Source organism: Chiloscyllium plagiosum, chromosome 9, assembly GCF_004010195.1.
Source record: "Chiloscyllium plagiosum isolate BGI_BamShark_2017 chromosome 9, ASM401019v2, whole genome shotgun sequence".
Lineage (NCBI taxonomy): Eukaryota > Metazoa > Chordata > Chondrichthyes > Orectolobiformes > Hemiscylliidae > Chiloscyllium > Chiloscyllium plagiosum.
Window position 1 is genome coordinate 56841948 of NC_057718.1, and position 21858 is coordinate 56863805.

Sequence of the window (21858 nt, forward strand, 5' to 3'; positions counted from 1 at the left end):
GCTTCATTTTCATTAATGGTCCTACACAGTCTACTAAAACCATAATGAATGGTTCCTCAAAATCTGGTATAGGTATTAAAGGTGCTGCGTTTGATTGTATGTGGATGTTTTCCTACCATCCTCGTGCATGGTACTTTTACAAAACTGCACCACATATAATGAAGACTGGACCAGTAAAAGTGCCAGTTTATCAATCTTTTGAGTTTTCCACATTACTGCATATCCTGCCAAAATAATTTCATACATTCTCTACAATATTGTTTTACAACATGTCGGTGGTAATACTACCTGATTAAATAACTATTTACTCTTCATATGTACATCTGTAAGAGGATCTCCATTTCTTCACCAAAATCCAACTTTTAACACAATAACACTTTGGAACTCCCTCAGCCTCAACTTTTGTGGGCTGACTACTAATTTGCATAACTCTGCATCTAATCACAAACATACATAGTGGCGGTAGGCCATTCAGCCACTCTAACCTACCCCACCACTCATTACAATCATGGTTATCTGGCTGTAACATCAAATCCACTGTTTATCTATCCCAGTAACTTCTTACCCCTTTCTCACAAGCATCTGGCTAACTCTGCCTTGAAATATTCAAGGACTCCACTTTCATGGGAGAGTTCCAAAGGCTCATGATCTGCAGAGGAAAAAGAAATTGCCAAATCTCTGTTTTAAATGAATGACCCCTGACTTTTAAATAGTGACCCCCAGTTTTAGCTTCTCCTATAAGAGGTAACATCTTCTCCACATCTATAGTGTCAAGACCCTTCAAGGTTTAAGTGTTTCACTCAAGTCACTTCTTCCTCTTCTAAACTTTATTGCATACATACCTAGCCCGACCAACCTTTCCTCATGAGACAACTCACCCATTTCAGGTATTAGTCTAGTAAATATTTGAAATGCCTCTAATGCATTTAGTTCCTGCCTTAAATAAGGTGATCAATACTGTGCATAGTACTCCTGGTGTAGTATCACCTGTTCCCTATGTAACTGCAGCATAAACTCCTTATTTTTGATTTTAATTTCCCTCAAATTATAACATGCTTTTTAGTTTTCCTAATTATTTGCTGTACCTGCAGACTAACCTTCTGTGATTCATGCATAAGGACATCCAGATCTCCCTGCATCTCAAAGCTCTGATATCTCTGATCATTTAGACGGTATTCTTTTTCATTCTTCCTGCCAAAACAACAGCTTCATATTTTCCCAAATAGTTTTTCATTTGCCGTATCTTTGCCCACTCACTGATCCTATCAAGTGTTCCCGAGAATGCTGTGGAAAGCTAGAGAAGTGTCTGCTGGAACTCTTGCTGAGATATTTGTATCATCGGTAGTCACAGGTGAAGTGCCGCAAGACTGGAGGTTGGCAAACGTGGTGCCACTGTTTAAGAAGGGCAGTAAAGACAAGCCAGGGAACTACAGACCAGTGAGCCTGACCTCACTGGTGGGCAAGTTGTTGGAGGGAATCTTGAGGGACAGGATGTACATCTATTTGGAAAGGCAAGGACTGATTCAGGATAGTCAACATGGCTTTGTGCGAGGGAAATCATGCCTCACAAACTTGATTGAATTTTTTGAAGAAGTAACAAAGAAGATTGATGAGGGCAGAGCAGTAGATGTGATCTGTACGGACTTCAGTTAGGCGTTCGACAAGGTTCCCCGTGGGAGACTCATTAGCAAGGTTAGATCTCATGGAATACAGGGAGAACTAGCTCCAAGTTAGAAGACAGACGGTGGTGGTGGAGGGTTGTTTTTCCGACTGGAGGCCTGTGACCAGTGGAGTGCCACAAGGATCGGTGCTGGGTCCTCTACTTTTTGTCATTTACATAAGTGATTTGGATGCAAGCACAAGAGGTATAGTTAGTAAGTTTGCAGATGACAACAAAATTGGAGGTGTAGTGGACAACGAAGAGGGTTACCTCAGATTACAACAGGATCTGGACCAGATGGGCCAATGGGCTGAGAAGTGGCAGATGGAGTTTAATTCAGATAAATACGAGGTGCTGCATTTTGAGAAAGTAAATCTTAGCAGGACTTATACACTTAATGGTAAGGTGCCAGGGAGTATTGCTGAACAAAGACCTTGGAGTGCAGGTTCATAACTCCTTGAAAGTGGAGTCACAGTTGGATAGGATAGTGAAGAAGGCGTTTGGTATGTTATCCTTTATTGGTCAGAGTATTGAGTACAGGAGTTGGGAGGTCATGTTACGGCTGTTCAGGACATTGGTTAGGCCACTGTTGGAATATTGTGTGCAATTCTGGTCTTCCAATCGGAAAGATGTTGCGAAACTTGAAAGGGTTCAGAAAAGATTTACAAGGATGTTCCCAGGATTGAAGGATCTGAGCTACAGGGAGAGTCTGAACAGGCTGAGGCTGTTTTCAATAGATAATAGGTGCAGGAGTAGGCCATTCTGCCCTTCGAGCCTGCACCACCATTCAATATGATCATTGCTGTTCATCCTTAATCAGTATCCTGTTCCTGCCTTATCTCCATAACCCTTGATTTCACTATCCTTGAGAGCTCTATCCAACTCTTTCTTAAATGAATCCAGAGACTGGGTTTCCACTGCCCTCTGGGGCAGAGCATTCCACACAGCCACCACTCAATGGGTAAAGAAGTTTCTCCTCATCTCTGTCCTAAATGGTCTACCCCGTATTTTTAAGCTGGGTCCTCTAGTTCGGCACTCACCCATCATCGGAAACATGTTTCCTGCCTCCAGAGTGTCCAATCCTTTAATAATCTTATATGTCTCAATCAGATCCCCTCTCAGTCTTCTAAACTCAAGGGTATACAAGCCCAGTCACTCCAGTCTTTCAGCGTAAGGTAGTCCCGCCATTCCAGGAATTGACCTCGTGAACCTACGCTGCACTCCCTCAATAGCCAGAATGTCTTTCCTCAAATTTGGAGACCAGAACTGCACACAATACTCCAGGTGTGGTCTCACCAGGGCCCTGTACAGCTGCAGAAGAACCACTTTGCTTCTATACTCAATCCCTCTTGTTATGAAGGCCAGCATGCTATTAGCCTTCTTCACTACCTGCTGTACCTGCATGCTTACCTTCATTGACTGGAAAACACCCAGATCTCTTTGTACTGCCCCTTTACCTAAATTGATTCCATTTAGGTAGTAATCTGCCTTCCTGTTCTTGCCACCAAAGTGGATAACCAGCTTAGTATCATGTAGGAAAACATAGTTGTAAGCCATAGGATTGGAAAAATTTTTAAAACCCACAAAATATAAACCAAAGAAGGAAGAAAATTAACTTTGAGGGCAAAGTTTCAAGTAATATCAAAACAAATAACAATTGCTCATTTAACAGTATTAAACAAAGGCTAGTGAACCTGGGTTCCTTAGAGAATAAGGTGGGGAAACAGGAAATGGCAGAAAAGTTGAATACTTTGCATCATTCTTCACAGCAAACACCCTTACAGCACCCCAAAATTATTAAGTATTCACAGGGCAAAAAAGTGGAGAGGAAATAAATAAAATAACAATCACTAGAGAACAAATATTAGGAGAAACAGAGTTTTAAGATACTCATTGGTAAGGATAACATCAGTCCTCAGATGAAAGAGTGTGAAAATGGTGGAAGGTGAACTACAAAAATATTAGGCAGGAACTAGAGAATTTTGACTGGGAGGTGGCTGTTTGAGGGAAAATCCACAACGGACACGTGGGAGTATTTCAAACGGCAGTTGATAGAGGTTCAGGAGTGACATGTATCTCCAAGGATGAAGAATAGGTATGGCAAGTTAGATGAATCTTGCATTACCAGGGATGTTATGACTTTGGTCAAAAAGAAAAAGGATACATAAGATCCAGGAGGATGGGAACTGATGAAGTCCTTGAAGGAAAGTAGAAAAGAACTTAAATAAAGAATTTGAAGGACAAAAAGGGATCATGAAAAGACCTTAGCAAACAGGATTAAGAGAATCCCAAGGCTTTATAAAAAGCAAGAGGGTAGCTAGGGAAAGGGTTGGGCCAGTCAAGGACAAAGGAAGGAATCTACGTGTGGAGCCAGAAGAGGCAGGTGAGGTCCTAAATAAGTACTTTGTGTCAGTTTTCATCAAACAGAAGGAATTGGTGGACGATAATCTCAGGGAAGGTAATGCCAAATTTCTAAGGCAAGTTGCTATTAAAAAGGAAGAGATGTTGTCATCTTATTAAGATAGATGAGTCCCTGAGTCCTGATGTGATCCCAGAATATTGAGAGAGGCAAGAAAACAAATTGCTGGAGCAGTAACAGACATCGTTGCATCCTCTTTGGCCTCAGGTGAGGTCCCAGATGACTGGAGAATAGCCAATGCTGTCTCGTTGTTTAAGAAACGTAGTAGGGATAATCCAGGAAATTATAGGCTTGTATGCCTCACATCAGTGGTAGGAAAATTACTGGAAAAGATTCTTAGGGACAAGATCTACACGTATTTGGAAGCAATTTAGAGATAGACAGCATTGTTGTGTGCAGGGGAGGTCATGCCTCACTAACTTGATTGAGTTGTTTGAGGAGGTGACAAAGATGATTGATGAGGGAAAAACAGCTGATGTTGTCTACATGGACTTCAGTAAAGCTTTTGACAAGGTCCCTCTTGGCAGACTGGTACAAAAGCGGAGGTCCCATGGTATTAGGGGTGAGCTGGCAAGGTGGATACAGAACTAGTTCAGTCATAGGAAACCGAGGGTAGTGTTGGAAGGATGTTTTTTGGAAATGGAGGGCTGAAACTAATGGTATTCCACAGGGGTCAGTGCTGTTCGTGGTCTACATAAATGATTGGGAGAAAAACGTGACTGGTCTAATTAGTAAGTTTGTGGAGGATGCAAAGGTTGGTGGAGTTGCAGATAGTGAGGAGGATTGTCAGAGGATACAGCAGGATATGGATTAGTTGGAGGCATGGGCAGAAAAACAGCAGATGGAGTTTAATCTGGACAAATGTGGGGTGATGCATTTTGGAAGGTCAAGGGCAGGTGTAAATTATGCAGTGAACGGCAGAGACATATGTCGAGGGATCTGTTTGTGCAGGTCCACAGATCCCTGAAGATGGCAGCGCAGGTAGCTAGGATAGTAAAAAAAGGCCTATGGCATGCTTGCCTTCTTTGAAAATGACATTGAGTATCAGGATAAGCAAGTTATGCTGCAGCTTTATAGCACTTTAGTTGGGCCGCACTTGGAATATTGCATACAGTTCTAGTCACCATACTACCAGAAGGATGTGGATGCTGTAGAGAAGTTGCAGAAAAGGTTTACCAGTATGGTTCCTGGTATGGGGAATTTTAGCGATGAAGAAAGGTTGGAAATTCTGAGTTTGTTTTCACTAGAATGCAGGAAGCTGAAGGGTGACCAGATAGAAGTCTATAAGATTGTGAATGGCATGGATAGAGTGGAAAGCATGAGACTTTTTCCTAGTGTGGGGAGGTCAATTACTAGGGGACATAGGTTCAGGGTTGGATGGGGATGCAATTTTGAGAGAAAGTGAGGACTGCAGATGCTGGAGATCAGAGCTGAAAATGTGTTGCTGGAAAAGCGCAGCAGGTCAGGCAGCATCCAAGGAGCAGGAGAATCGACGTTTCGGGCATGAACTCTTCTTCAAGTACACATTTTCCTGAAGAAAGGCTCACGCCCGAAACGTCGATTCTCCTGCTCCTTGGATGCTGCCTGACCTGCTGCGCTTTTCCAGCAATACATTTTCAGTGCAATTTTGAGAGATGTGCAAGTCAACTTTTTCATTTAAAAGGCCGTAAGTACCCAGAACACACTGCCAGAGATGATGGTGGAAGCAGACACAATAGCAGCTTTCAAGAAGCACCTGGACGAATACATAAATTGGAAGTGAATATGGGGATATGGATCCTGTAAGGGAGGACAGATTTAATACAGAAGGGCAATATCTGTTGGCACAGGCTTGGAGGGCCAAAGTGCCTCTTCCTGTGCTGTATTAACAGATAGGTCCCCTGGTCCTGATGGGATGCATGCTAGAATATTAAAAGAAGTAGCTACAGAGGTAATGGAGGATTGGAAAACTACCAATGTAATATCTTTAGTTAAAAAGGGAGGAGAAAAAAGGTTTACTAGAGATTAGCGAGCTTATCATCTGTTATTGGGAATAAATGACAGTCTACATAAAGAACACAGTTGCACAGCAGTATATTATCAAGCAGAGTCAACAAGGGGAAAATCATGCCTGACCAAATTTACCAGAATTCTTTGAGGTGGTAACAAGCAATATAGGTAAAGGGGAAGCAATAGATCTAATATATGTGTGTTTTCAAAAGGCATTTGATAAGGTGCCACACAATTGGCTCTAACCTTAATGAAGAACCTATGATGTTGGAAGTAGTATAGGAGCATGCATAGAGGATTGATTAACTAATCTAAGAGAGTTGCGTTAAGGGAGGCATTGTCAGGATAGTAACCTAAAGCTAGTGAAGTGCCACGGAGATCAGAGCTGGTGTCATAATTATTTACAGTATATATTAATGACTTGAATGAGGAGAGAGTGTACTGTAGCCAAGCTTGCAGACAAAACAAAATAGGTGAGAAGACAAGTGGTGAGGATGGCACAAAGGGTCTGAAGAGGGGTACAGACAGATTAAGAAAGTGGGCGAATACTTGATAGTTGGAAGATAACCCAGGGAAATGTGAGGTTATGCACTTTGGCAGGAAGAATAGAGGTGGTGAATATTATTTAAATTGAGTAAGTCTACAAAATGCTGAAGAAAAGGGATTTAGGGCTCCTCAACCATGAATCATAAAAAGCTCGCATCCAAGTTCAGAGGACAATAGGGAAGGCAACTGGGAAATTGGCTTTTTTTCCCCAAAGGGAATGCAGCATACAATTAGAAAGGTTTTACTAAAACTATAGAAAGTACTCCACAGCTAGAATGCGAGCAAAGTTTTAGGTCCCTTGTCCAAGGCAAAATATATTGGCATTGAAGGCATCCAGAGAAAGTTCACTGGACTGATAACAGATATGGAGGGCCTATCTTATGAGAAGAGATTGAGTGGATAGGAATTGAGAAGAATGCAAGACAACCATGGGCTTGATGTATCATTTGAGGAATAAGGGATTACTTTACCTCAGCAAAAACCATTTTAATTCACTTCTCCTGCACACTCAGCAATGTTCACCATCAGACTCATTGCTGTCTTTAAACCTATAATTTATTCCGTTAGTTTTTCATTCCGTGCTTCTTTTTTGCAACCATTCTTATGAACCCAATTAGTCCCATAAGTTTTGCATGTGTTGTGCTTAAAACTAGGTAGGCCTCATTGACTATGAGGTCCTTGATTAACCCAGGTTAACAACCCCAATCAGGGGCACTGGTTGAACAATATTTGGGAATATCCTCAGATCAGGGACTGACTCTGAGCAGGCGAGGTTCTGGATTAGTGGTGCTGGAAGAGCACAGCAGTTCAGGCAGCATCCGAGGAGCAGTAAAATTGACGTTTCGGACAAAAGCCCTTCATCAGGAAGGACTGATGCTGCCTGAACTGCTGTGCTCTTCCAGCACCACTAATCCAGAATCTGGTTTCCACCATCTGCAGTCATTGTTTTTACCTATCTGAGCAGGCTAGCCATAGTCAGTGGTACGTGCACAAGTAAATAAAGGGTGCCTTGGTACTGGCCTCATTGCAGTAGTGACAGGAGAAAATATTACGTGCCTGAAGAACATTTATTTGCGACAGTTATCTTGGAGTTGGGGTAAGCATTTCTGGCATCATGCTGTTATTTGGAAGTTGACTCACTTGCACCTGCTAAAGTCTGGGTCCAGTATGTGGAAAGAATGTAATTTTTTTCTGGGGAATGACATTGGGGCAGATGAAAACTAATGAGTAATCCTTCTGACTGCTTATGGACACGCAGCATTTTGAGTAATAAGGAGCTTAACTTTTCCAGAACACCAGACACTAAAATCTTCTGAGTAGACTGAGGCAGTTAAGGAAGATCACAACCCCAAAATTCCTCTAATCCTGAGACGCTATCTGTTTCATTCGGCTGTTAGAGAACCAGGCGAATTCATATCAGGATTTTTAATGAAGTTAAGACGACTGGCAGAAGCATCTGATTTTGGGTTAACCCCGAATGAGATGCTGAGACACCATTTGGTATGTGGGATTAATGATATAACCATGCACCAACTATCTGAGCCCAACTGGACCTCAAACAGGCACTACAGCTAGCTCTGTTATTAAAAAATGCAGCAAGTGGAGAATGGGAACTACAGGGCATCCCAATGGAAGTGAACATCCTCACCTGTCCAACTGAGCTTGGGGTACACCACTTGTGTGTAGGCATTCACAGAGCCTCAAGTAAAGCAAATCCTGTGCAGAGGGAACCTCGAAAGGCCCACAGAAGAACCCCAAATAAAGCCAAGCTTAGGCCAAGCGGCCAAAAAGTTCTTCAGGATCTAGGCTGGCAAGCCGTTGTAGTTGTTGCCTGCATGCCGACTCGAGACAGCAAAGTAGTCCTACAAGGTCTGATTTACCTCAAGAAAACTCGTAGGCCGGTCCCCAGGAGAGTGCACACCCTCACGTCCCCCTACACGTAGTTTGGAAAAATTAGATTGCTTATCCACATCCAAATTAAAATCTATTAACGTTTGTTTAAATGGTCACACAGATCAATACCGGCCCAGCCGTATCAGTGGTTGCAGAGTCTGTCTTTAACAAGATTCGCTCGGGTCCCCAACCTTTAAGTTTGCAGAAGACCTCAGCCACACAAAGGACAAACACTGAGGAATCATTGCAAATTAGCACTTCGGTTCTGATCTATGAGAAGCAGTTGGTGCAGTTACCATTGATGGTAGTAAGAGGTGCGGGCCCAAGCCTGTTGGGGCAGAATTAGTTGAGAAAGATTCACCTAAATTGGCTCAACATTTTTCAAATAGAAAATAGCTGCCTCAGTGAAGTCCTAGTGAAATACCCAAGATTTTATTTAGGAAGGGCTAAGGACTATTAAAGAGGCCAAAGCCACTTTACATGTTAACCAGGAAACAATTCCAGTGATTTTGCAAGAACTCAAGAGGATGGAAATTGAATGAATCAAACTACTGCAATTTGCAGAATGGGCAGCACGAGTCATACCATCTGTGAAGCCTGGTGACTCAGTTCATGTTTGTGGGGATTTTAAGCAAATGGTAATCCACTTCTTGCAGTTAAATAAATATCCAAGCACTCGCATAGAGGACTTGTATGCAAAGTTCTTGGCTGGCCATCCTTTACGAAGCTGGACATGAGCCATGTGCACCTGCAATTGCAACTGCAACTGGATGAGGAGTCTCAGAAATACGCCAGTTAACCCCATAAGGGTTTATACCAAAATACAAGACTGCCATTTGGATTGTCATCAGCCTGTACCTTTTTACAGTGGACCATGGAGATCATTTTACAAGGGCTACCCCAGATTACCATTTGTGAATCTAGTTATGGCCAGGGAGGAATGGAAGGGAGGGGGAAGGGCTAGGAAGGGAGGTTATTTGAAATTGGACAACTCTATGCCCCAACTCTTCCATTCCTCCCAGCCACCTACCGGATTCATTCCTCTCATTGACCAACCAGGTCGTACCCTCTGCCTGTCTTCACCTATCCCCACTTCACCACCTTATCCTCCACCACCCACTTTATCTGCAGTTCCCCCCATACCCACCCCGAGTCCTGAAGGGTTACATCCGAAATATCAACTTCTCCACCTCTTGATGCTGCCTGGCTTGCTGTGTTCTTCCAGCCAGTCTACTTTGGATTCCAGCATCTGCAGTTTTTTGTCTCTAACCAATATTACTTTGGGAAGGAAGGGCAATTGTCCTAAGTAAAGGTTGTTGCCAGATACTGGCTGAACTCCACCAGGGTCATTCAGGAGTTTCCAAGATGAAGATGCTATGTCTGGTGGCCAGGGTTGGTTTCTGACATAACTGCGTTTGTAGTGCAGTGCCCAAAGTGCCAACAAGGAAAAACTGCCACCAGCGGCTGCTCCACATTCGTGTGAATGACGGGATAAACCCTGCATCTGGTTATATGTAGACTATGCTGGTCCCTTCATTAGCTCTATGTTCCTAGTCATTGTGGATGCCCATTCAAAGTGATTGGATGTGCATAAAGTTTCAGCAAACTCAGGGATGACAATTGAGAAGCTGTGAGCACCGTTCATGATAGTATTGGTCACAGACAACAAAACATTATTTATCAGCAGGGAATTTGAGTATTTCCTGAAATTGAATGGCATTTGGCACATAGGACAGCTCCATATCATCCAAAGGTCCAATGGAAAGAGCAGTCCTTGAAGGCAGGCTTGAACAAGCAAACTAATGTGACCCTTGATACTCAACTGTAGTGGTTCCTGTTTGATTAAAAGACCACCCCACACTCCTCATGCAACAACAAGGATAGCTCCAGCAGAGTTGCTGATGTGGGGAAGACTTCACACCAGGTTAAATCTGATATTCCCAGATGTGTGGGGGAGGGGAATGGCAGCAGGAACACCAAAGCCAGCCACATACCTCCTCCAAGCGAGAGACAACTTAATTTGGGGTTAAATTTGGTGCCAGAACCATGGGAATAGCCCTGCATGGGTGCGAGGCGAGGGTGCTGCTGGTTCAGGTCCTGTGACTTATGACATTTGGGTAGGTGAGGCAGTCCTGAACAAACATGTGGATGACCTAAAAGCTGTTATCTCACTAACAGAGCAGAAGCAAAACGCAACTCGACCTTGAGAACAGCCAGAAGGCCTGTCAGAGACCATATGTTCTCCCCCTCCGCATCTAGTGTCAAGGAAGCTTTGGAGTCAGAGATGGATACAACCTCAATACTATTACTGCTGGAAGAGGAGGAAACTCTCGGGACATCCTGGACATGAGATCAGCTATGATCTGGTAAACACTGCCTGTGTCAGAATCCTAATCAGCGCAACCGGACTGGGGTGAAAACATCAGAGGAAAATCCAAGAGAGAGACCAGGCCTACATCCCTGAACTTGATTGTTTTGTTTTTTGGGGGTGGCAGAGGTGAGGGGGTGGTTTGTTTGGAGGGATGTAGTCATTGAACAAGGGCCTCTTGTTCCAGAGGTATAGACACTACCACTATGCCACAAGAGCCCGGTAAGTTCCTTAGGATATTGTCCTAGGCCAAACCGTCTTACTGCTTTATTAATGACACAAGACCAAAGAAATAGGAACAGGATAACGCCATTCAGCCCTCAAATCTACTTCTTCACCATAATAGCTGATCTGACATTCCTCTCATCCACTTTACTGCCCTTTCTCCAAAGCCCTTGATTCCGCTACTGTTCAAGAATCTATCTCAGCCTTACATATACACAGGGACTCTGTCCCCACAGTACTGTGGCAAGGAATTCTAAAAACCCAACTCTCCAAGAGAAGAAATTCTTCCTCGTCAGTCTAAAATTAGCACCCCTTAATTCTAAGACTATGTCTCTGGTTCTACACTCCCATGTGGGGAAACATTCTCTCATCATTTACCCTGTCAGGTCCCATAAGAATCTAATATGTTTCAGTGAGACCACCTCTCATTCTCCTAAACGTCAGTGAGTAGATGCCGACCTATTTAGCTTTTACTCATAATACAATCCCTCACTACCAGTATTCATCCAAGTGAACTTTCTCTGAATTGCCTCCAATGAAGTGATATCTTTCCTTAAATAGGAGACCAAAACTGCTCACAGTACTCTAGATGTGGTCTCCCCAGCTTGTACTGATGGAGTAAGAACTCCCCACTCTTACTCCAACCCAATCCTGACTCCTGTGGTACCCTACTGATCATGGATCACCAATCTGAAAAATAATTCCCTATCCTCACTTGCTGTTTCCTGCCCATATTATCTATCCATACAAATACATCACCTCTAACATGGTAGGCTCTCAATTTATGATGTAAATTTTTTGAGAGGTGCCTTGTTGAACATCTTCTGGAAGTTCGAATAGAACACATCTACAGGTTCCTTCTATCCAGTCCGGCTGAGACTTTCTCCAATATCTCGAATAAATTTGTTAAAAATCACAACACCAGGTGGTTGCAAGGAGCAGTGCTCTGAAAGCTAGTGCTTCCAAATAAACCTGCTAGACTACAACCTGCTGTTGTGTGAGTTTTACCTTTGTACACACCAGTCCAACACCGACTCCTCCAACTCACATCTAATAAATTAGTCTAATAAATGAAGTCATGACGATTCTGCTTCAGTACATTATGACTTTCAAAATGTTTTGCTATTATTTCCTTAATTCCAAAACTTCCCCAACAATTGATCATTTTAACTCATTTGTGGGAAGTGGATGTTGCTAGTTGACCAGCGTTTATTGTCTGTCCCTAGTTGCCTTTGATGGTGGTGGTGTGTTGCCGCCTTGAACTGCTGCAGTCCACCTGCTGTGGGTTAACCCACAATTCTGTTAGGTAGGGATTCCAGGATTTTGACCCAGTAACTGTGAAGGAACAGTGATATATTTTCAAGTCAGAATGGGAAAAAGCTTGAAGGGGAACTTGCTTGTGTGTTCCATGCCCTTCTAGATGGAAGTGCTGTGTGAGGATCTTTGCTCAATTTCTGTAGTGCATCTTGTAGATTGCACACATTGCAGCTACTGAATGTCAGTGGTGGAGCAAGTTGATGTTTGGGATGAGGTGTCTATCAAGTGGCTGTCCTTGGTGGTGTCAAGCTTCTCGAGTGTTGTTGGAGTTGCACCCATCCAGGCTAGTGGAAGATATTCCATCACATTCCTGACTTGGGCCTTGTAGATGGTTGACAGGTTTTGGGGAGTCAGTTGGATTACTCACTGCAGTATTTCTACCCTATAATGTGTTCTTATAGCGACTATGTTTATTTGGTGAGTCCAGTCCAGTATCTGGTCAATGGTAACCTCCAGGATATAGGTAATGGGGGATTCAGTGATGGTAACACCATTGAATGTCAAGGGATGATGGTTAGATTGTCTCTTCCTGGTGATGGCATTTGTGAACATTACTTGCCAATTGTCAGTCGATGTATGGATATTATTCAGATCTTGTGGGGGTTTGGGGGATGATTGGACCTGGACACTGTCCTGAAAAACTCCTGCAGAGATGTCCTAGGGCTGAGATGACTGACCTCCAACAATCACAAATGCAGTGATTTGGAACAAGGGCCAAGTGGATCACTGATTCGGGAGATCCTTGATTGGGGCTGTTAACCTGGGTATATACAGGAGATTCAGAGAATGTCACTTCTCTAGGGTCTGACTCTGAGCTAGTTAGTCAAAGAACCTGTAAATAAAAAGAGTGACTTGGTGATTTGATAACAGCCTCCGCCCAGTTATTTCAGTGGCACTGAAAGAAAAGCATGCTCAAGAAATTCAATTGCAACAGTCATCTTTGAGTTGGGGTTAACTATTTCTGGCATCATGCTGTTTGGGAAGCTTGACTCATTCAATCCTGCCGAAGATTGGGCCCAGAATGTGTTATTCTTTCTGGGCAAATGACAATGGGGCAGATGAACAGCAATGAGTAATCCTTCTGACTGCTTGCAGACCCCCAGCATTTTTGGTTATTAGGTGCCTAACTTTCCGAGGCAACAGATACCAAAACCTATTAAGAGTTGATGGATTTAGCTAAGGAATATTTGGACTTTAATTGGTGAGAGTGGGGGGCATAACTCCAAGTACTATCATGGATCACAAGCAGGTTAGCATGTGGGGAGTACATTCAATTGCATGGAAAAGTATGAAAAAAATGAAAATAGAACTCAGGGGTCATTAAAGTCTCCAGAACACAAAATAGGGCAGTGTGTTTGGAAAGGATTAGGAATCTAACTTAAAGCACTTCGGATAAAGGGATGACAATGAAAAGAGGGACTGAAGGTGTTGTATCTGATTGTATGCAGTGTACAAGATAAGGTAAATGAGCCTGTGGCACACATTGAATTTGGCAGATATGATGTAGTGAGCATCACTGAGACATGGCTCCAGGAGTGGGAGCTAAATATCCAAGGACATACGTCCTATCGAAAAGACAGGCAGGTAAGCAAAGCGGGTGGAGTTGCCTTTTAGTAACAAATGGTGTTAAATCAATAGCAAGAAATGACAGATTCTACATCATCTGACCCTATGTGGGTAGAGTTGAGGAACCACAAAAGGTGAAAAAACCATAATGGAAGTTATGTACAGGCCTCCAAACAGTAGTCAGGATGTGGGGCATAAGATACAACAGGAGTTAGAAAAGGCATGTAAGGGGGCCAAGGTTACAGTAATCATGGGGAATTTCAATATGTAAGTGGACTGGGACAATAAAGTTGGTAGTGGATCACAAGAAAAGGAATTTGTGGAATATCTAGGAGATGGTGTTTTGGAACAGCTTGTAGTGGAGCCCATCAGAGAACAGGCAATTCTGGATTTAGTGATGTGCAATGAGGCCAACTTGGTAAGGGAGCTTAAGGTAAAGGAACCCTTACGAGGCAGTGACCATAATATGACAGAACTTACTCGGCAATTTGAGTGTGAAAAGTTGGAATCAGATGTAACTATATTATAGTTGCATAAAGGCAACTACAGAGGCATGAGGGAGGCGTGGCCAGAATTGACTGGAAAAGGAGCCTAGCAGGAAAGAGAATGGAACAGCAATAGCAGGAGTTTATGGGAGTAATTCGGGAGACACTGCAAGAATTAAACCCTAGGAAAAAGGAGCATACTAAAGGGAGAACTAGGCAACCATGGCTGACAAGGGAAGTCAGGGACAGCATAAAAACAAAAGAGAAAGAATATAATGCGGTGAAGGTCAAAGGGAAGCCAGGGACTGGGAAGTCTACAAAGACCAACAGAGGATAGCTATAAAAGAAATAAGGAGGGAGAAGATTAAAATGGGGATAAGCTAGCCAGTAATATAAAAGAAGAGTGCAAGAGTTTCTTTAGATATCTAAAGGGCAAAACAGAGGCAAAAGTGGATACTGAGTTGCTGGAGAATGACAGTGGAGAAGTAGTAATGGGGAACAAAGAAATGGTGGAGGAACTAAACAAGTACTTTGCATCAGTCTTCACTGTGGAAGACATGAGTAACATCCCAAAAGTCCAAGAGAGTCAAGGCTCAGAGGTGAGTATGATGGTGGCCATCACCAAGGAGATGATGCTAGAAAAACTGCAAGGTCTGAAGGTAGATAAAATCACATGGACCTGATGGACTAGAGTTCTGAAGAGACAGTGGAGGTAATTTTTCAGGAATCACTGGGAAGGTCCCAGAGGACTGGAAAATCGTTAACGTTACCGCCCTGCAAGAGTCAGTGTTGGGACCAAATATTTTCACTTTATACATTAATGATCGAGACGAAGGAACTGAGGGTACATGATACAAAAATAGGTGAGACACAAATTATGTTGAGGAGACGGGGAGGCTGCAGAAAGGTTTAGACAAGTCAGGAGAGTGGGCAAAAAAGTGGCAGATGGAACACAATGTGGGAGAGTGAGAGGTTATGCACTTTGGTAGGAAGAATAGAGGCACAGACTATATTCTAAGTGGGGAGAAAATTCAGAAATCTGAAGTGCAAAGAGACTTGGGAGTTCTAGACCAGCATTCTCTTCAGGTTGAGTTGGTAGTTAGGAAGGCAAATGAAGTTTTGGCATTTATTTCGAAAGGACTACAAAATAAAAGCAGGGATGTACTTCCGAGGGTCTATAAAGATTTGCTCAGACCACATTTAGAATATTGCGAACAATTTTGGGCCCTATGCATCAGGTAAGATGTACTGGCTCTGGAGTGGGTCCAGAGGAGGTTCACAAGAATGATCCCAGGAATGAAAGGCTTAATATATGAGGAATGTTTGAGGACACTGGGTCTACACTGGAGTTTATAAGGATGAGGGGAGGATTTAAATGAAACTTACAGAATACTGAAAAGGTCTGGATAGAGTGGATATTAGGAAGATGCTTCCATTAGCAGGAAAGACTAGGACCAGAGGGCACAGTCTTAGAGTAAAGGGAAAACCGTGTACGAGAGGGATGAGGAGAAAATATTTCAGCCAGAGAGTGGTGAATCTATGGAATTCATTGCCACAGATGGTTGTGAAGGTCAAGTCATTGAGTATATTTAAGACAGAGATAGATAGGTTCTTGATTGTTAAGGGGATCGGAGTTTACAGGGAGAAGGCAGGAGAATAGGGTTGAGAACCTTATCCGCCGTGACTGATTGGCAGAGCAGACTCGATGACCTAATTTCTGCTTCTATGGAATATTATGATCCCAAGCCTCCTCTAATTCTGAGGTGCTATCGGTTTTAATTCGAGAATCAAGGGAATCCATATTGGGATTTTTGGCAAGGTTAAGACAACTGGCAGAAGCATGTGATTTTGGGTTAACCCTGAATGAGATGCTGAGTGACAGGTATACAGGGTTAATGGCATAATCATGCAAAATGCACCAACTAGCTGAAGCCCAACTGAACCTTAAACAGGCACAAGTTGTTTTGTCAAATAAATATTGCATTTATAAGAGTAGGTCAGAGGCTACGAACACCGCAACAAGCAACTCACCTACTAAATGCTCAAAGCCTGTCCACCATCTACAAGGCACAAGTCAAGAGTGTGATCGAATGTTCTCAACTGGCCTGGCGGAGTGCAGCTCCAACATTACATAAGAAGCTTGACAACATTGATAACAGCCCACATCACAGGCAACTCATCCACCACTTTCTACGTTTACTCTTCAACAATGATGTCCAGTAGCAACAGTGTGTACCACCTACAAAATGCACTGTAGTAATTCCCCCACGTTCCTCCAATGGCATCTTCCAAACACATAACATCTATCAGATAGAAGGACAGGGGAAGCAAATGTCTGGAGCACCACCACAAGAAAGTTATCCACAAGCCATACACCATTCTGACTTTGAACAAAATTGCTGAACAAAATCCTGGAACTCAGTTTCAAGCAGGACTTCAGATGTACCTATAGCACAAGGACTTCAGCAGCACACAAAGCAGATCACTATCACTTCATCTTGGCAATTGGGCATGGGTAACAAATGCTGCCAATTCCAGTAACATTCACATCCTGTGAACAAACAAAAAAACTTAAATGTACGTAACTGCTCAGCTCAAACAAGGACATTGCTTGCCACCAGTCTATTTGTCTTGATGAACTGCTTTTATTCTAACTGAAGACCAGTAGCAAAATGACCAGGAAATTATGTTCGAGAACTTGTACTGCATGGTGATTAAAACTGAGTCATCTACGGTGATACTAACATAATTTAAGGTATGAAATCTTCTAATTTATATTTGAGTGTCAAAGTTGCATGAATATGAACATATCACAACATAACCTGGCTAAGAAATGAAGGAACAGACTTGCGAAAATATACTTTCTCATTTATTCTTACTTGTCCCTCCGTATTTTCTCGAATGGTTTCAATAGCTTTTTCGAGCTGGGTCTTCTCTTTAATAAGATCATTGCTGAGTGTTTCAACACTTTGCATACTTTGTTTTTCATTGCTGATCTCTCCCTGGAGTCTCTCCATCTAAAACAGGAAGAAATAACATTGCTTTTTAATTGTCAAATGCAATTCGACAGCTTATCATCAGTAAGGCAGTGCTTCTGAGACTTTTTCCCCATTGTGACCCTATTTTGGTACTTGACAATAGCCATGACATCAGACTGGAGGTTGCTGTCACTGAGAACTCGAGAGTTTGAGAAGTCTCGCAATAAAGAATTAAGTATCTTGTTTGTAAACAATGAGCCAACAAATTAAGGCCTCATGGAAACTAAATTTATCACTTGCGTCATCGTCCCTTCGCATTCAATAGCATTACTATTGCTGAAACCCCACTCTCAACATTCTAGGGATTATCACAGATCAGCAACTGAACTGGATGAGCATTAAAAGTAGTGTGGCTGCAAGAGCAAGTCGGAGAACAGGAATCATGCAGCAAGTAATTCAATGCCTGGCTACTGACACTCAGTAGCAACAGTGTATCTCACCTACAAGATGCACTACAGGATTCACCAATGCTCCTTAAACAGCATCTTCCAAACCCATGCTCATTACCATCTAGAAAGATAAGGTGGCAGATACATAGGAAGTTCTCTCCGAGCCACTCATCATCCTCTCTCGGAAATGTTTCGTCAATCCTTCAGTATCGTTGCGTTAAAAGCCCTGGAACTCACGCCTTTGTAGGTCTATCCAGACTTAATGTACTACAGCGGTTCAAGGCAGCATCAATTTCTCAATAGCAAGTAGGGATAGGTAATAAAAGCTGACCAACCTGCAATGCCAACATCTCATATAGGAATAAAGATACTGGTTGAGCTCTGAACATGCAGCTAGCCTCACTCACCTGCATATGAATGTTGGTTAGATGTGTAGAGAATTGACAATTCTCCAACTTCAATTTAGCAGTGCCGACTTTTCATTTTGGAAATAAGTGCTTCCCAGTCCTACGTGGAGTATGGCACATATACACTCATTCTATGTCAGGTATATACCATCACCCTGTAAGTATCCAGCTCATCCATCAGAAACTATAGTTACGCCCTCCTTCCAACCTAAGTTGTAAATGACCTTGGAGTGCAGGTTCATAATTCTGTGAAAGTGTAGTATCAGGCAGACAGGATAGTGAAGAAGGCATTTCATATCTTGTCTTTATTGATCATTTTATTGAGTATAGGAGTAACCATGTCTGCTACAGCTGTACAAGACACTGGTTAGGCCACTTTTGGAATACTGCATTCAATTCAGGGTCTCCCTGGTAAAGGGAGGAGGTTGTGAAACTTAAAAAGCTTCCAAAGGATGTTATCAGGCTCGTAGGATTTCATCAATAAGGAGAGGCTGAATAGGCTGGGGCTATTTTCCCTGGAGCGTCGGAGGCTGAGGGGTGACCTTATAGAGGTTTATAAAATCATGAGGGGCATGGACTGGGTAAATAGGCATGGTCTTTTCCCTAGGGTGGGGGAGTCCAGAACTAGATAGCATAGGTTTAGGGTAACAGGGGAAAGATTTAAAAAGGGATCTAAGGGGCAATTTTTTTCATGCAGAAAGAAGTATAAGTATGGAATGAGTTGCCAGAGAAAGTGGTGGAGGCTGGTACAATTACAACATTTAAAAAGCATCTGGATGGATGGGTTTATGACTAGGAATGGTTTAGAGGGATATAGGCCAAATGGTAGCAAATGGGACTAGATTTATTGAGGGTATCTGATCGGCAGACAAGTTGGACTAAAGGGTCAGTTTCTGTGTTGTACAGTTCTATGACTAAGTGCAGAAAGCTCTGTGTTTATTATTGTCACTTTCCTCTGGAGCCTAGCACCAAAATTATATATCCTTAATGGTGTCCAAGGTGGTTGCATTACACAAGACAAATGTAAATATCTGTGCACGCCTTGGGCACCGTGGTAGTGTCCTACCTCCATCTGAGCTGGCAAGCCCTTGGTTTGAATCCCACTTGCCCAAATGATTCAGTTGCTTAGGAGAAAGTGAGGACTGCAGATGCTGGAGTACCAGAGTTGAAAAATGTGGTGCTGGAAAAACACATCAGGCCAGACAGCATCAGAGGATCAGGAGAATCGACATTTCGGGCATAAGCCCTTCTTCAGGAATGAGGTTGGTGTGCCAGGCGGGCTGAGATAAAAGGTAGGGGGGAGGGAATTTGGGGGAGGGGCACTGGGAATACAATAGGTGGAAGGAGGTGAGGGTGAGGGTGATAGGCCGGAGAGGTCGGGAAGAAGATTGCAGGTCAAGAGGGCGATGCTGAATCCGAGGGTTGGGACGGAGATAAGGTGGGTGGAGGGGAAGTGAGGAAGCTGGAGAAATCTACATTCATCCCATGTGGTTGGAGGGTTCCTAGGCGGAAGATGAGGCCCCGTGGCTGAACACTTTAGCTCCCCCTCCCACTCTGCCAATGACATGCAGGTCCTTGGCCTACTCCATCGCCAGACCCTGGCCACACGACGCCTGGAGGAAGAGCGCCTCATCTTCCGCCTAGGAACCCTCCAACCACACGGGATGAATGTAGATTTCTCCAGCTTCCTCATTTCCCCTCCCCCCACCTTATCTCAGCCCCAACCCTTGGATTTAGCACCGCCCTCTTGACCTGCAATCTTCTTCCTGAACTCTCCGCCCCCACCCTCTCTCCGGCTTATCACCCTCACCTCCTTTCACCTATAATATTCCCAGCACCCCTCCCCCTTATCTTTTATCTCAGCTCGCTTGGCACACCAGCCTCATTCCTGAAGAACGGCTTATGCCTGAAACGTCGATTCTCCTGCTCCTCGGATGCTGCCTGGCCTGCTGTGTTTTTCCAGCACCAAATGACTCAGTTGATTTAAAAGCAAATCTATACTACCTTAACGAAGGCAAGTGCAGGTGTGTGCTTTGTTCCAAATGCAAATCCTGAGTTGCTGATAGCCTGTACTCACCTCATTCCAGATTGCATCACCCCTCTCATATTCCCTTCAAATAGAACAATTTTGCTGACTCTTATTTCTTCAAGAACCCTGTGTGAATTGCTCATTTTAAAAAAATGCCCTGCTTTCATCGTTTCAGTCAATTTTTGAAAACCTAAGGTCTCTCTTGTAGAATGACAGTGGTATCCCAACCTCTGAGCCAGTGTATTCATGTTCAAATCCTGCCTGCTCCAATGGTGTATAATAACATATCTGAACAGACTGGAATAAAAAAAATCCACTCTCTACCTAAGGGTTTGTATGGCGCTGTGGTGTTGTCCATATCTCTGGACTAGGAGGCCTAGGTTTAAGTCCCAGCTGCCCCACAATTAGACTCAGAGTCCTACAGTATGAAGACAGGTGCTATGGCCCAAACTGGTCCATGCCAACCAAAATATCTGTTCACACTAATCCCATTTCCCTGCACTTGGCCCATATCGTTCTAAACTTTTCCTATCCATGTATTTGTCCAAATGCCTTTAAATGCTGTTAATGTATACGCCTCAACCACTTCCGCTGGCAGCTCATTCCATATGCCTGCCACCCTCTGTGTAAAAAATAGGTTCCCCTCAGGATCCTTCCCCTCTAACCTTAAACTGATGCCCTTGAGTCCTTGATTCCCCAATCCTGGGAAAAACACTAATTGCATTCACCCTATACATGCCTCTCATGATCTTATACACTTCTACAAAGTACCCCCTCAGTCTCCTACACTCTAAAGAAAAATGTCCTAGCTTGCCCAACCTCTCCCGATTAATTCGGACCCTTGAGTCCTGGCAACATGTTTGTACATTTCTTCTGCACTCTTTCCAGTTTAATAACATGTTTCCTATAGCGAGGTGGCCAAAACTGAACATAATACTCCAAGTGCAGCCTCACGAATGTCCTGTACAACTGCAACATAACTTCCCAACTTCTATACTCAATGCCCTGACCGATGAAGGCCAGTGTGCCAAAAGTTTTCTTCACTACCCTATGACTCCTCCACTTTCAGAGAACCGTGCACCTGAACCCCAAGGTCCCTCTGTTTCATTATACGCCTTAAGGCCCTAACATTCACCATGAAACTCCTATCTTGATGTGACTTTCCAAAATGCAAGACCTCACACTTATCTATATTAAACTCCATTTGCCAATTCTCGGTCCACTTGATCAATGTCCTGCTGCAATTTCTGATAACTTTCCTCATTGTACTTTGGGTCATAACATGAACAGGGTGATTAGAAATATCTACGAAAACCTGATAGGTTACAAGAAAACATTTCCACTCCTACCCGTGCGATTCTTGTATGCCGCGGTGGTAAGGTCCCTGTCTCTGTGCCAGAAGGCCTGGGTTGAAGTTCTACCTGCTCCAAATTACATTTCTGAACAGTTTGATGAGAAAATACTTTGACTCCTACCTGGAATGCTCCTGCGGCACTGTGATAGCTTCTATACCTGAGCCAGGAGGCC

At 43.3% G+C, this 21858-nt stretch overlaps 1 protein-coding gene across 13 annotated transcripts in view; it reads right to left on the reverse strand.

Moving 5' to 3' along the window:
* LOC122552880 (girdin-like) overlaps window positions 1-21858 on the reverse strand; it is a 402403-nt gene that overhangs the window by 196222 nt on the left and 184323 nt on the right. For all 13 annotated transcript variants that reach the window (XM_043696008.1, XM_043696001.1, XM_043696009.1 and 10 more), the window contains exon 14: window positions 17348-17485. In XM_043696008.1, the coding sequence (XP_043551943.1) occupies window positions 17348-17485 (138 nt within the window). The remainder of the gene's footprint in view (window positions 1-17347; window positions 17486-21858) is intronic.